This window comes from Vicia villosa, unplaced genomic scaffold (assembly GCF_029867415.1).
Source record: "Vicia villosa cultivar HV-30 ecotype Madison, WI unplaced genomic scaffold, Vvil1.0 ctg.000106F_1_1, whole genome shotgun sequence".
Classification (NCBI taxonomy): Eukaryota; Viridiplantae; Streptophyta; class Magnoliopsida; order Fabales; family Fabaceae; genus Vicia; species Vicia villosa.
In genome coordinates, this window is record NW_026705017.1 from 978,865 (window position 1) to 995,939 (window position 17,075).

General features: G+C 33.6%; 1 protein-coding gene across 1 annotated transcript; it reads left to right on the top strand.

Moving 5' to 3' along the window:
• The first annotated feature begins 1,048 nt into the window (after positions 1–1,048).
• On the top strand, positions 1,049–4,413 carry LOC131624120 (inactive TPR repeat-containing thioredoxin TTL3-like). Its single transcript, XM_058895103.1, has 7 exons — positions 1,049–2,070; positions 2,180–2,372; positions 2,472–2,644; positions 2,809–3,142; positions 3,272–3,476; positions 3,568–3,668; positions 3,850–4,413. Exons 1-7 carry the CDS (start codon positions 1,205–1,207, stop codon positions 4,000–4,002), a joined length of 2,025 nt encoding a protein of 674 aa, XP_058751086.1. The 5' UTR covers positions 1,049–1,204; the 3' UTR covers positions 4,003–4,413.
• The last annotated feature ends 12,662 nt before the right edge of the window (positions 4,414–17,075 follow it).

Consider the following 17,075-nt stretch of genomic DNA (forward strand, 5'->3'; position numbering starts at 1 on the left):
TAAAATATTATCCTTTAGGAATAAATTAAATAGAGGTAATAGAATACACAAACAATATCATACATGTATAAATGTTATAATATATCCCGATTGAATAATTTCATCTTAATCCTCCAATTTTAGAGAGTTTTGATAAACTGAAGTTAAACTAGATAAATTAAACAAAATTTGATAATAAGTGCACAACTGTATAAAATGATTCATCAACTCAAGTCTCGAGAATTACAATAATTGACAAAGCTCCTATGTTAAATTTTTAAACATTTTTAAAATTTATTTCGAATCAAAAACTCTAATTAATTTAAGAGAATTTACTATTTTTTTATTTAAAAAAGAATATCTTCTATCTTATTTTAATAAAAATCAAGTATTTTCGGCATGCAACTAGATATTCTAAACTCTCAAAATAAAAGGATTGTAATGAACAGGAAATCTCTCTCTTAAAAAAGGGTAACAGTTAACAGTATTGCATAATATTAAATTTTTTATTATTTTGAAAACTTAGATTCAGCACTTACATTTTATTTATTTATTTATTTATTATATAAACAGAGTATCCTTTGCGATTTAGATTCAAACATCACTTACATCTTATTTATTTATTTATTTTTTATATGAATAAAGTAACCTTTGCGCGCAGCGACTAATCCCTTGAATTTTATAGGATCATAATAGACGACAAACTTTCAACAAATTCTCTCTAAATAATTTAACACTGCTGCTTGTTTAGCGTTTAGTTCGAAATCAAAACATCTAATTAAGCTGTAAAAAATCTCCGACATCTCAATCAAATTCTTTTGGATACTTAACATCTCATTGAAATATATTAAATCTCTATCTTTTTAGGTAACTTGAATTTGTATTTAAAATATAAGTTATCAAATATAATACTAACAATCATTGATTATATTATATGGTATTTTAATGATAGGAAGCTTAAGAGTGTATAAAGCTTAAAAAAAAAAGAGTTAAAGTTGTTTCTTGGAAGCCACTCCATTACATCTTTGTACATAGCACGTCTTCTATATAAAGTGCTTCCTATGCAAGCTAACATTTGTGATTCCCTTTCACTATCTCTTCAACCTTTTTTCTCCATCAAAATTATAATATATAGTTTTTGTCTCTTGGACAAGAAATCGTTGACTTCTCACACCCCTTCTTCTAAAACACACACATCATCAAGAAAAACCAAACCAACTTCACAATGAAAACCAAAAACAACAAGGTTGGAACTGAATTAGGTTGTGGTTTCATGGAGAGAATTTTCCATCTCAAAAGTCCTAGACTAAGAAACTCATTAGTCCATTCTCTACCATTGAAAACTAACAACAATGATCATCTCAAAAATGAACCAAACTTGTCTCCAAAGAAAGTGAAAACAATCTCCAACATCACTACACTCACTAAAAATCCGAAGCGTATTTCAGACACTACTTCAAGAAGCTCGACATCATCATCGTCTACAGGTAGTTCAACCCACAAAAGGGTTGAACAAAACTGTAACACAAACGATGATGATGTCAAGCTTCAAATAGAATCAACGCGGAACTCTCCACAACTTGCTAGAATAAGGACTACTCGCCCGCGCGACAACGAGAACAAGTCCATAACCAAAGACTTTACTCCATTGAAACTCACTGGAAACCTGCTAGTGAACAACACTCCAAGAAGAAAAAGTGTTGAATGTTTACCTAAGCATTCAGAGTTGAACTCTATGTCAAGTTTTTATAATAGTAGCAATGCGAGAAAAATGGTCATGGGGAATATTATGAGGAAGAATAGTAATGAACTTGCACAATTTCTAAGCCAAAGACACAATACTAAAGAACCTGAAGTGTTGAAATCTATGGGAAATGAAGCTTACAAAAAGGGTGATTTTGAAGAGGCTTTGGTTTTGTATGATAAAGCAATTTCTCTTGACTCGAATAAGGCAACTTATCATTGTAACAAAAGTGCTGCTTTGATTGGATTAGGAAGGTTTCAAGAAGCGATTCTTGAGTGCGAGGATTCGATTCGGTTGGATCCTTCTTATGACAGAGCTCACAATCGCTTGGCAACAATATATTTCAGGTACTTGATTTTTCTATATTGAAATATTCTCGCGATTGCATTCAAATGTGTCCAATGCAATCTCAACCGTGTTTGAATGTTGCTCATCGAATTTCAAATTTTGATGCAGATTGGGAGAAGTTGAAAAGGCACTGGATTGCAATCGATCAACCTCGTGTGTTGATTCTGTTCTTGTTTTTCAAGCTCAGGCTCTACAGAATCACATTAACAAGTGCACTGAAGCTAGGAAGTTCAATGAATGGAGTGTTGTATTGAAGGAAACACAGTCTGCATTATCCTTAGGTGCTGATTCAGCTCCACGGGTTAGTTCCTCGATCACGCGTTATAGAGTTAGTTTCACGATAAATTGTTTTATGCGTGCTAGAATTGATGCTGATTAGAATTGTTTGTATGTGTCTTAGATTTATGCTTTACAAACTGAAGCCTTGTTGAAGCTCCTAAGATATGAAGAGGCAAATGCTGTTTACGACAAAATGCCGAAATTTTCACTTGATTGGTGTAACAAGATGTTTGGCGTGGCTACTAGTTCTTACCTATTGATCGTAGGCGCACAGGTTTACTTGGCATCCGGCAGGTTTGTGAAAATAATTCACTTCAATTTCTTAAATCATTAGAGCCGTTTAAGTTTTTGAAAGCCCTGTGTAGTTATCAATAATTTCACTTTACAGAGACTTCAAAAACTTGAGACGTCTCTGTATTTTATGAACCTAAATTGAATTGAACTTTATTTGTTGACAGATTTGAGGATGCTGTCGCGACAGCTCAGAAAGCAGCTAGGGTTGATCCAAGCAACAGAGAGATTATTTCTGTGTTAAGGAGAGCGAGAGCAGTAGCATCGGCTAGAGTGAGTGGAAACTTACTCTTCAAGGCATCGAAATACAGCGAAGCATGTGCAGTATACAATGAAGGACTAGATCATGATCCACACAACTCAGTTCTGCTATGCAATAGAGCTGCGTGTCGTTCTAAGCTAGGACAATACGAAAACGCAATTGAAGATTGTGATTCAGCACTTATGCTTCATCCATCTTATAGCAAAGCAAAGCTAAGAAGAGCATATTGTAATGCCAAGGTACTTTGAAAGCTACATTAATATTAACAGATACGAAAAACATAAACATAAAACACGCGATTTTTTTTAGACCTTGCATGCTTATTTTCGATTGGTAACATTTTCGCTATAATTTTTGTGTGCGTGTAGTTGGAAAGATGGGAAGTTGCAATTCAAGACTATGAAATGCTGATAAGAGAAAAGCCAGGGGATGAAGAAGTGGCAAGGGCTTTGTTTGAGGCTAAGCTCCAAGTAAGAATACTACATGGTGAAGATGTTAAGGACATGAAATTTGGTTCGAATTTGGTTTTTATCTCGAGTAACGATCGTTTCAGACATTACGTAACCTCGCCTGGTAAGGCATATTATGGATTTTTTTCTCTTATGCAAGAAATTACATATGAGAATTACAAATGAACTAACCAGTTGCAAGGGTTATTGAATAGGTATGGCTGTTGTGCTTTTTAGTAACAAGGGAACACACAAGCAAGTGTTGATGGTGTTAGAGCAAATCAGCAAGAGATTTCCATCTGTTAATTTTCTTAAGGTTGGTTTTATTTTGACTAGTTTAATTGGCATGCATGATAGAGATGGCAAAACAGGCTCAGCTCGTCATGCATGCATGTCTGTTTTGCCTGCATTTTTTCGCGAGCCAAACCAATAGTCAATTCAATATTCCAAACTAGGCGATAATTTTGGACTCATATAATCGAACTTCAATTATTCAGGTGGAGATTGAAGATCACCCCTACTTGGCGAAATCAGAAGGCGTGAGCACATTTCCGGCCTTCAAAATATACAAGAACGGATCAAGGGTTAAAGAGATTTCAGGCAACAATCACGAGTTGTTAGAAAGATCGGTTAAATTGTATAGCAGCTGAGTAAATATTGCAGTCCTTCAAATGGAACATAATGGGCAGAAAATGAAGAAAAAATGTTAGCTTTTCCATCAAAAATTTGCTGCTTTATTTACAAGGAAGAGGAAACATAGTGTTTCATAGTAGTACATATAGAAGTCTATAAGAGCATTCTTAAGTTATTCATATATTACAAATTTCATGTATATTTGTTTGACAAACATAAACAGATTGTACTTGTTATTTAATGATGTATAATATGTTCTTTACAGGAGTGTTTTTTACACAGGGTGATGATTGAAATTTTGTTCTGATTGGACTGTATTATGATTATTCTAACAGCTGCATACCTTGTTAGCTGGAGCAGTAGTATAATAATTATCCATTTGCAATCAATGTAATGGAGTAGACAAATGGCCTAATTCAAAAGGTGATAGAAGTTAACATTGTGATTATGTCCATAATTTATTCTTCTTTTGGAATCATTGTTTTGATGCGAAAGAAATCGATGTAAAGAGTAAAAATGGGCTGTTAAAATGAATTCAAAAAGTTATATAAAATGACAATAGTGATTCATCATGTGGTTTATTTTATTATAAATAAGCTCATTGAAAAATGAAAGAAAGAAATAAATTTCAATATATATACACTAGGTTTGACTATTCTCCATGCTCCACCATTGATTTGTTTGATTCTTACTGCCATTGTGCTAAAATCAATTGTGGTTATCGAATTCCTAAGGGTCAATCTCCCCCAGTGTCAGACGGGGGGATTGGAACCCATGATCATTGCTCTGATGCCACTTATTGGATCAAGCGCTTACCAATGCGCTAAAAGCAATTGTTGTTAGTGAGGGTGCAACTTTATTTCCTTACAGTATGAGCCCTCAAGGGTTGCGCCTAAAGCGAGGTTTGCAAGCTCCTCCTAGGTGCCATGGGTTGGAATGTTAAGCCCATTTGAATCCCTAAGGGTGACGAAGAATTTATTTATCCAACAAACTTGAATCACTCTTTAAACAATTTTTATGGGGTGGGAGCGAGGAAGAGAGGAGAATAAATTGGGTTAATTGGGATAAGATGTGTAGACCTCTAGACGAGGGGGGTTTCAGTATTTAAAACTTAAGGATTTTTAATATTGCATTGTTAGGAAAATGGAATTGGAAATTAAAAAGTGAGAGAAACGAGTTGTGGTATAAAGCACTCACAAATAGATATGGTGAGAAAGATGGTTATGTGAGTGAAAGTGAGCGCGTACACTATGTTTGGTGGCATAATATATGTAAATTAGACAATCAAGTTGGGAAGTTTCACAATAATTGGTTTTCATCTAGATTAAGAAAATTAATTAGTGATGGGAACGAGACTAGCTGTTGGTACAACTGGTGGATTGGTGGAGGGACACTAAAAATCTTCCTTGTTAAATACTTTCATGTGTTTGGTAGTAAATGCTATATTATGGCTGATCTTGAACAGATGAAAAAGATGGATCCCAAAAGTGATGAAGAGATATTTCTTGGTTACTCCACAAACAGCAGAGCTTACAGCCTATTTAACTCAAGAACCAAAGTCATGATGGAATCCATCAATGTTGTGTTTGGTGAATCAACTAATGGGGAAGGAACTAATGTTGATGGCGATGTTGGAACATCATCTCAGCATACTGATGTTTCAGAAAATGTGGAAGACATTGAGTTCAATAGTGATCTAGCAGATACTGAGCAAGATAATCCTCAAGAAAACAAAGGTCCCTCTATTAGAATTCAGAAAGATCATCCAAAGAAATTCATTATAAGGAATCTTAATGAAGGGGTCACCACTAGGTCCAGAGATGTGATATTCAATTCTTGTTTTGTCTCTAAGCTTGAACCTAAAAATGTGAAGAGGGCATTGACTGATGAATTCTGAATTAATGTTATGCAAGAAGAACTAGGGAAATTCAAAAGAAATGATGTATGAGACTTAGTACCCAGGCCTGAAGGAATGAATGTTATTGGCACAAAATAGATTTATAAGAACAAATCTGATGAAAAATGTATTGTGACCAGAAACAAGGCCAGGTTTGTAGCTCAAGGTTTCACTCAAGTAAAAAGAGTTGATTTTGATGAGAATTTTGCTCTTGTTGCTCGTCTTGAATCCATAAGATTGCTCTTAGGAGTGGACTGCATGCTTAAATTCAAGTTATTTCAAATGGACGTGAAAAATGCCTTCTTGAATGGATACGTAAATGTAGAAGTATATGTTGAACAACCTAAAGGGTTCATAGATCCTAGTCTTTCAGATCATGTCTACAAACTAAGAAAAGCACTATAAGGTTTGAAGCAAGCACCTAGAGATTGGTATGAAAGGTTAACTGAGTTTCTTGTCACTAGTGGCTACAGGAAAAAAGGAACAAACAAGACCTTGTTTGTAAAAGACGAGCATGGTAAACTCATGATAGCTCAAGTATATGTGGATGACATTGTATTTGGAGGGATGTCAAACCAGATTATTCAATATTTTGTCAAGCACATGCAATCTAAATTTGAGATGAGTATTGTTGGTGAATTAACATATTTCCTTGGTATTCAAGTCAAACAGATGGAAGATACTATATTCATATCTCAATGCAAGTATGTCAAGAATATAGTGAAGAAGTTTGGCCTGTAAAATGTCAGTCACAAAAGAAAACCTACACCAGTTATATATTTACTAATGACAGATATATTTACTAATGCTTTGGAGGAGCGCAGTAGGTGTGGAGGAGAGCAGTAGACACTTTCTTTCCCCCACTTAGTGGTGCATGACATTTTAGGCAAAAGTGCTAGTGTTGGACTTGCAAGAGGGTTGAGCAAAGTTGTGGCTCCTCCTACCATGACAAGGTCCTTGAAAAGGAATGAAGGTGGTTTGATGAAGAGTGTTGTTGGTTGTGGGAAATGTTCGGAGGGGCTGGTGAAGGAACGCATTGTTAACATTCCTAAGAAATGTGACAATATAATGAGTAAGGAGTATAGGAGATTTTTGACAGAGGTAAATGTGTTGAGATTACAGTAAGATGAGTTGTTGTTTTTTGCTATTGGTGAATGCATGGTTGTATTTTTTATTTTTTATTTTTGGCTAAAAAGGGGGGAGAGATATAGATGTTGGTGTAGTACTACTTGAGGGGAAGTAGTATTTTTTGTTTGTGTGAAACTATTTAGGGGTAGCATGATTCATGATGTTCTACTTAATGTCATATCATTTTGTTGCTGATCTGAGTTTTAGGGGGAACATTGTATGCTTGATGGCATCCCTGATGTCTTGACATCATGTTTTTTTTGGAATATATTTCTCTCTGGGAATATTGTTATGAGGTTGTGTAGTTCCTATTTTGCTTGTGAATTATTATGAAGATATCTCATTGAAATAGGGCCGTTTGTTTTATCTCTCCATTTTTTAGTTGCTTGTGGATGTTTAGTGCAAAGGTTGTTTTATGAAAATATTGCCAAAGGATGAGATTGTTAGATTTTAGTTTGTTGGTTGCATTTTGTTAAAACAACTAGTTCAACAAGATGTTGGACAAGATGTCGTGACATGTTGGTATGATATCGCAACCTGTATTGTTTTTATTTTTAGAAGATTTATTTCTTGTGCTTCATAAGATTTGTTTCATGTTGCGTGTGGGCCAAGCTGCACATTTGGAGATTTGATTCACAGAAGATTTGTTTCAAGCAAGAAATATATTAAGATTTGGTTCTCAAGATTGGATGTCAAAACATTAAAGGGAACATTATTTTCTGCACCAGAAGATTTGATTTGATATGATTTAATTTCCAAATTATTTGATTTGGCCAGATTTAATATCCAAGCCCAAACGCTTCTATGGCTATAAAAAGAAAGACTTTAATCCTAAAGGATTTACGAAGTTGCAATTGGGAGAATATACTTTAGGGTTTCGTCTGTTCATTGTGAGTCATTCTTGCATCATGTTGATGCTTGAATTGGACTGAGTTTTGAGTTGTAATTTGTGAATCACTCATAAGCTTTTAAGCAAGAGTGGATTTTGTTTAGTTGGAAGTGTGTCTTCTGTTTACTGTCATTGTTATTCTTATCACTGTTGTGTGATTAAGAGGAAGTGAGAGAGATCTCATATATAGGAGTTCTTAGATAGAAATAGCATGGGTAGTGATTAGGTGCGGAGTTTGTAAAACTAGAGATTGTTGAGAACTTCAAACTAATACTATTATAGTGGATTTCCTTCCTGACCTGGATGCCCCCATATGTAGGTGACGTAGCACTGAATTGGGTTAACAACTAAACTGTGTTATTTACTTTCTGCATCTTCCTTTAAATTGTTTATTGTTTAGTTTGGTGTTACAATGTCTTAACATTGTGTTTGACATTACATTTTGACATCCTGGTATCTTGACATCGTATACGACATCTATCTTGTAAGGTGCTATAATTTCAATTAGTATCAGAGCAGGCACCCTGTTCTGTTTTTGGGTGAGCTCCAGAAAAGATATATTCTAGCATTATGGAAAAGGAAGGAGGAAATACTAATAGACCACCTGTTCTGGATGACACCAATTATGACGACTGGAAAGTACTTATGGTGGCCTTTCTAAAATCTATGGATAATAAAACTTGGAAAGCTGTCATCAAGGGCTGGAAACATCCTGTGTTGACAGACAAAAATAGGAAGGACGCCACTGAATTAAAACCAGAAAAGGACTGGTCTAAGGAAGATGAACTTGCTCTTGGTAACTCCAAAGCTTTGAATGCCTTGTATAATGGTGTTGATAAAAATATATTCAAATTGATAAATAATTGTACTGTGGCCAAAGATGCATGGAAAATTTTCAGAACCACTCATGAAAGTACATCAAAAGTTAAAATGTGAAGACTTTAGCTTCTCACGAAAAAATTTGAGAATCTCAGGATGAAGGATGATGAGTACATTCATGACTTTCAAATGAGTATCCTTGAAGTTATGCTTGACATTGAAGCTACGCTTGAATGCTTCAACCTTAACAAAGAGTTAGCACCGTTGATAGACGAAATTGTTGTAACAGCTCAGGTTGGTAGTCTATTTTGTACCGTAATTTACCAATATCCTCCCAATGTGTAGACATTTGAATGTTAAGTTTGGATACTATTTTGAAATGTTGAATCATCTATTTAAGACACTCTGTTGTTGACTCCTTTTCACTCTTCGATTAGTACATATGTAAGTTTGCAATTTGCATTGGCACCACTGATGAAGCACTTTATATGGCAGTTCTCTTAAAATGGAAATAAAATTTTCTAGGTGTACCTCTCTTTATCCTTCTTCAAGTTGTTTGATGAACATTGGAATGTGAAAGAGAAGCACTGCATAAGTATTCTCGTTTGTATAATTATAGCTATGCTATCTTTAAATAGAAGTTTTATGGGATTCATTATGTTGATTCAAATAGAACGTTGTAGAAAGCTTTCACACATTTGTATCCTTCTGTTTTCTCACACATTTTTGCCTACATGTTTCATATGTTGTTAATTGAAATACTTTTGCAAATTAATATCAACATAACCAAGGAAAAAAGTGTTGCTTACCGCATAGCCACGCATAGTCATCTGACTTTTAAGTAACTTTTGATCGTGATCATTCATGTGAAACCAAATTTTCAAGATTTTCTCTTGCATCTCACAAGATAATCCATTTATCAAACTTGTTTCCTCAGGAATTTCCATGCCATACTTTCTTTGAGAAATTTCAATTCTATACTTGGATTCACCTTTACCCTGATGACTATCGACCTACTAATATCGATCCTCTGGAGTGACTCCTTAGTCCAGAAGGATCTGCAGAAACATTGGTAGCTGATTAGCTTTAGCTTTGTTGATTCTGATAAAGAAAGTGGCCTCATTCTAAAGATGGTTTATTCTATACTCTGCTATAATTAGACATTCAGTGAAAAAATAAACAATGCTTTCACTCTTTGTAGCTTTACTATTACAAGGAAGACGAGATTTGTTTATACAAATCCTTGTTGTTTGCGGTCCCTTTCCGAGAGGGAGATTTTGACACTACCAAGACAGACGTCACTCTTGCCCATTTTGTGAAGCCCAAAGGCTCCATTAATAGCTTACTGCAGCTTATTGTCCCGTAGCACGTTAAGCCAGGTTCGTTTAGCACTCTTGGAAAATCTTTTGATTGCAAATTGCAATATATTGTAACATTATGCTTCATGATCTTTTTCTCTTATATTTTGGTCTCTTACCTGTTTTATGAAGTATTTTTTCCTATAGCATTCAGTAGCAAGGTTTTAAAAATTGGTCGTGGTCGCGTCGTGGTCGCGTAAAGGTTTTCGCGATTTCGGTCGGTACAGGAGTGTGAATTAATGACAATTTATTTTTCAATATAGAAAATGGTGATATCGGTATCGGTATCTGCCAAAACAGTTTTGTCGCGGCCGTATTTGGGGTCACAGACCGTTTTTTAAAACCCTGTTCAGTAGATAAATCAAGTGTTGTGTACTTGGAATTCTAAGGAAAAAAAGTTTCATTAGATACATAAAGAGAGAGCAAATTTCTCAAAATGTATGTCTGACCAATTTTTTTATGTCATATTTGAAGGTGGTTTATCCTGGAAATGTGTTGGCTCTTCATATCAGATACAAGAGTGGACAATACATGTTTATAAATTGTGCTGCTGTCTCTCCATTTAAATGGTACTATGAATTTGAAGAAACATAATTAGGTCTTTTTGCTATATGAAATGTTGTATCTAATTACTACCTTCTATTTTTTTCTGTACCTTATATTTTACCAGACATCAAATTCCCTACAGTTTAAATATTGTTTATGCTTTCACAGACATCCATTTTCTATAACCTCTGCCACAGGAGATGATTAACTTAGAGATCACTTCAGATCATTAGGTGAAATAGTTAGCATTTCATTATTGGTTTGTTTTTTTTTTAATTATTATATTTAATGGGGTGGGGGTTACAAACCTCGGTAATCTGTTGTAAAATCAAATGTAAAATAAATAACGACGGTTTTAAACTGTCTCAATAAGCATTTAACTAATAATAAAGATCGCAACAGTAAGAAACTATCGCAAACAACTATTTAAGGCAGTTTGTTAACCGTTGCAAATAATAACGTCAGTTTGGATTTTTGTAACCATCGGAGTACATGCTAGCAACACATGTTTTTGTGGCATATCAAAAACTGTCGCGACACAACTATTGCGTCGGTTCAAACCACCATAACATTCCAAAATAACCGCGTAACTTACCTTTTTTTCTTGTGATGTTTGGAGTATTTCTTAGAAATGAAAACTCTTTGGGATGAATTGACTACACACATAACTATTCCTTCTTGTACTTTCCTTCATACTTGCAAAATGTGAAGTCATGCGTTCAACAAGAAATTTCATACGTTAGGTTCAAGTAATCTAATTTTTGACTATTTTAAATGACCACTTATCTGTAGGTAATACACAAGTTTTGTTAATGGAGTCTTTACCATCCATTAATAAGGTATATTCTTTGGCTGATCAAGAAGAAAGAAACATTGTCCATGCAAAAATTTCTTATGAATGAAGCCTATTAGCTACCTAATGCTTATGATGCCAAATGAGCCTATAATCGTGGTAGAGGCTCAAATTATGGAGGCAATGATAAGGAAAGTTCTAGATAGTTCATACATTTTAATAGGCATGGACACATTATTGAGTTTTATTATCACAAACAAAGTCCTCCACAAGTAAATAAATTTTCATCATCAACTAATGTAGTTATTTGCACTCTTCATGAAACACATAGCTCTAGCAGAGTTCTTGACACAATTAATTCTACAGACTTTACACCTTGTCTATCTCAAGAGAAGTATAATAAGTTCGTATGCTTACTTCAGTAAAAAAAAATTGATCCCTTTATCAAATAATGAAATTGATTTTAGATATAACCAAATCAACACATCTAACAATGTTCACAATGGTCATACACCAAGTGAGCAAAATTCTTCATATGGAATGTCATTTCTTGTTTTGTAAGCAATAATTCTTCTAGTTGTGGACTCATTGACTCTAGAGCCAATTGAAATTGCATAAGCTTAATATCGGTTTATTTCCATTTTGGTACCTTGTTTTTTTTGTAAAAGTTATTGAATAATTGAGTTCCTCATTAAACCCCTTACTCATTCTAGGTCAAAATGGTATTTTTATGCATAAAAAGTAGGTTTGACCAAGTTAAGCTTAAATGGATCGAGTCAAGAAATTTGTGAATTAAATCAAATGATTTTAGTTTTCATGAATCAATTCATGAGTGCATATGAATCTACTCAAATAAGTTTTTTTTCCAAGTTTTTGTTACTTTTGGAATATGTGATCATATTCATCCATTGTCATGAATTAACTCATGACTTCATATGAATCTACCCATGACTACATATAAATCGACTCATGATTGCATATGAATCTACTCGAGATATGTGATTTATTTCAAAGATTTTTGTGAATCGACTCACATAAGTATACCCATGAATCGAATCACAACATAAAATTTTCAAGTTGTCTTTATCATTTGGATGAATTCGTTAGACTTCTTTGATTCAATTCATTTAGGTCATTTTGCATTGATTTTATGTTATTTTTAAACACTTTATATAAAAAAATTCTCATTTCATTTAAAAAATTCTTAATCTTTCTCAAATCATAACCTCATATTGCTTAGGAAGATTCATCAACCTTTGTAAGTGTGTAATTATTGTTTGTGACAAAACCAATTAAAGTGATAATGTGTTTTGAAGTTTCTTGTTTTTTAACTTTTGGATCGATTTATGAAATTCTGTTTGTTAATTATTTAAATAATTTATATTTATTTTTGTCCAATACAATTTAGTTTGGATATATAATTAAGTTAAGCATTTTTCTCACACCTATACTTTCTTTGCTTGTCTTTATATGAAACTTTTACACTCTAATGAAGTGAGTTTATTTTTGTTTATATCAAACATCATATAAAAAAAAAAACTTTTGAGGTGATCAATGAGTTTGGAAAAACCAACATTGTATAGATGAGTGCTAGGATATACATCGGAAACTGTATAAGAAATTTTTGTTTATTATAACTGTTTAGTCTATTGTTCATAATAGTTTAACAATTTTCCAGTAAAGAAATATAGTTTTCGAAAAAATTATGGTATACGGGTATAAATACTAAGAAAAACATTATTCTTATACAAATATTTTATATCTATACCGTATTTCACTGTTCATCAGTAAAATATTGTGAGATATTGGATCGAACTTTAGTATGGTCGAAGGGTAACTTCTTGGTTCGACAGGATTAAACATGAAGTCGAAGGTTGTTCACATGCTTGTGTCAAAGATGCTAGGGTTGTTAGCATGTTAAATTAGGTTTAGTGTTTAAACCCTAATTTGTTAAGTTAGCTTGTTTATTAAGTTGGCTTGTGTAATGGGCCTTGTGGAAAAAACTCATTAGTTAGTATCTTAGGTTTTATTATAAATAGCATACTAGTCTTTCATCATTGTACACAGCAAATCCTAATTTAGGGTGAGAGAGATTATTGGTTATTCTTGTAAACTTGTAATCTTTTCCTAAGAGAAAGTAAAAGAATAACAGTTATAACCAATTCTTGTGTTCTTCTTATCTTCCTTAATTCCCTATTATATTTTGTTCTTAACATCGTTTTTCACAACAAATATAATAATAATAAATTATTTTTAAAAAAATTATTATTTTTAGATTAAGGAAGAACGGATACAAAATTATGCGATTAACCAACTTTATAATTTGATTAACCAACATTTTAAATATCATTAATCGACTTCATAACTACTAAAAATCTGGACGTTTATTAACCAATTTCATAATTTCATTAACTAACAATTTACATTGTATTAACCAATTTTGTTTTATTGCTAAAAATTATTTTTAATATCTAAACATTTATTAACCAACTTCATCACTTTATTAACCAACTTTTTACATTTCATTAATCAACTCTATTTTACTACTAAATTATTTTTTATAGGTTTAAGTATGTTTTTTTTCCCTATAAAATTATCAAATTTTGTTTTTGGCCCTTATTAAAAAAATAACATGTTTTGGTCCCTGCAAAATTATTGTGCACGTAGTTTTAGTCTCTGTTGTTAAACTAATGTGTATTTTTGAATGATTATTTGTAAACTTGTTGAGAATGCTTAAAAAAGTTCCTTGGAAAAAAGAAACTCCAAATTTGATTTATAAGACGAGATTTTTATTACTTTTATCATTATCTTTTGAAATTTAAAAAATTAATATTTAAATCTTCTTATTTTAAAAAATTCTAAAGTTTGGTAAATAAATATTTTACAGTATTCTAAACATGTATGAAAAAAGTTATTCAAAAATTTAAAAATTAAATGGTAATTAAACAATTTTTTAAAATTTTGAAAATAGTAAGGACTAAAACTGCAAGCATAAAAATTTTGTTGGGATTAAAATATTTCATTTTTTTTAATAAGGACTAAAAATAAAATTTGATATATTTATAAGGACCAAAAACATATTTAACCCTTTTTAATATATGGCGTTTATTAACCAACTTCATCACTTCATTAATCAACTTTTTTAAATTTTATTAACCAACTTTATTTTACCATTAACAATCATTTTCATGTACTTTTTACGGACACTGTTCACGATCACTATTCACGGTATTATTCTTAAATATTTTTTATTTAAAAAATACTAGTCACCGTATAAATACGGTGAACACTCTTTTGGTGTAAGTATTGGTGTACAATTGTGGTGTAGGAATAGCATTCCTGAAATACTAAATACAAACCACACTGAAGTCTTTTTCAATAGCCTGCTATAAAAAAGATGAATTATGCATGCCAAAATACAATTTTCCAAATGTTGATACTAAAATAAGACACATAAATATAAGAAAATTGTACATTGGAATCAATTGTCGAATCACAACATAATACTAATCCCCATGAGTATAGCATTGATCTTTTGTATCATTTGACTCTAAAGGGTGGATGAATGGTTTTAGACGAGGGCATAGCAATTTGGGTAGATTCAGGTTTTGGTGGAAGAAGTGTAACATACTAAGATCGTTTAATTTCTCCAATTGATTTTGGGAATTTCTTAAAACACCCTTATGCATTACTAGGACACTTCGTGAAAATACAATTATGTTCCAAGGTTTTAGAGGTACATCTTCGAACGCACCAAAATTCAACACACTTCTGAATCAGGCCCTAAATCAATGTAAAGAATTAACCGGAGATAAATTTGTGTATACCTTACAAAGATGCATCTCCAGACGCACCGAAAGCCAGTCCAAATTTGGATGAGCCCCTAACTCCACATGCAATTATTTCGGAGATACATTTTGGTAAAGCTTATATCGATGCATGTTCGGACGCTATTTATTCAAAAACGCGCAAGAAGCCCTTCACCTTCCTTACTTATTCAAACTTTCTCAAAACCCATTTTCTCAAACTCTCTCAAACCCTCCATTTTCTCAATCTCTCAATAAGAAACATCAAACAACATCAAGCTACTTTAAACATCTAACTACAAGCAACATCAAGCAACAACGAGCAACTTCAAGACACTATTTGTAACTTTTCCCCTTTATTGAGTTTATGTATAAATGTGTAGAAGTTAAATTTTAGGTTATGAAATAGAAACATTTTACATGTTTGATAGCCTATATTGAATTAGAAACGAGTTAGATAGGTATTTCTACAATCAATGCATTAGTTTTGAAGATTTGGGGGTCTGCAATCCGCCATTGACGATGGTTATACTTGCAGGTCATTATGGATATGCATATCCGTAAATTTACAACGTATACCCAGAAACCGGATATGCATCTCCACAATCAACCAATCTGAAATATTTTGCCTTTTTACATAACTCATTGTTTAACGCTTGGCGGTTTACAAGAATTATGGCTGATAGGAAATCATGATTGAGACACAGCAGGATTGCACAACATGCATCCGTTCGGAGGGAAAAGAGACAACCGCCACAAGCTCATGTTATCTCTAGCCCGATTGATATGGAGGCGCCAAGTTTTGGGGCTCATGTTATTCCACCTTTTTCCTCTTCCTGTAGCAGGCAAGGGTCCCCTCCTCGTGCATCCCAGCCTCCATCTTCACGTAGACAACTGAGTTCGCCTATTCAGGCACTCGAGATAGCAGAGGTACCCGAGTCACCCGAGGTATCTCAGACATTAGAGGCATCTGAGTTATCCCAGACCCAGTAGATAACGGAAGAACCTGAGGCATCCCAGGCCCAGGTGGCACCTGAGGCATCCTTGGCCAAGGGGGCACCTGAGGCACTATAGTCACCTCCAGGTTTTGGAGGAGACCTGTCAAACTTATCATTTTTGTGTCTTTACCCGGATCATGTTGCCATACATATTTGGGACGAAGGAGTAAAATTTAGTTAGTTGGAATTATTCATTTGAAGCTGTGTTTGTTGTAATATTAAATTATGTTTGTTGGAATCATTCTTATTAAACTATGTATGCATGAACGTGATCTGCTAAAATTCATCAACCATCGGTGGAAGATTACTGACATGATTCCTCCTATTGAGTCGTGGTTTTAGGAAGTTTTGCAACTATCTAGGATGGGAGGCTTGTACAAGACCATTTATATTACAGTTAACCATGGTATGCTTAATGCGTTTATAGAGAGATGGCACACGGAGACATCATCATTTCATCTCCCACATGGTAAGATGTCTATCACAATGGACGATGTCTCATGTATGTTGCATCTTCCATATAGGGAGAAACGTTTAGATCATGGGAAGGTTACCAAATATGAGGAACTAGAGTTGATGGTAGACTATTTAGTAGTTGACCTAAAGGCTGACATGGAAGAGTTTGATTTCACCCGAGGGTCTCATGGTAGGTTTACATTCCTGAAAGAGGTGTTTATAGATGAGATATTGAGAGCACAACAAGCTGTTGGTGATAACGAATAGGTACGACAACATATAGCGTATGCTATGAGAGCATACATGTTGTATTTGGTTGGCACTGCCATTTTTATGGATAAAAGTGCCACTTACGTGGATGTCATCTACATGCGGTACTTTGAGGACTTTTTGAGGATCC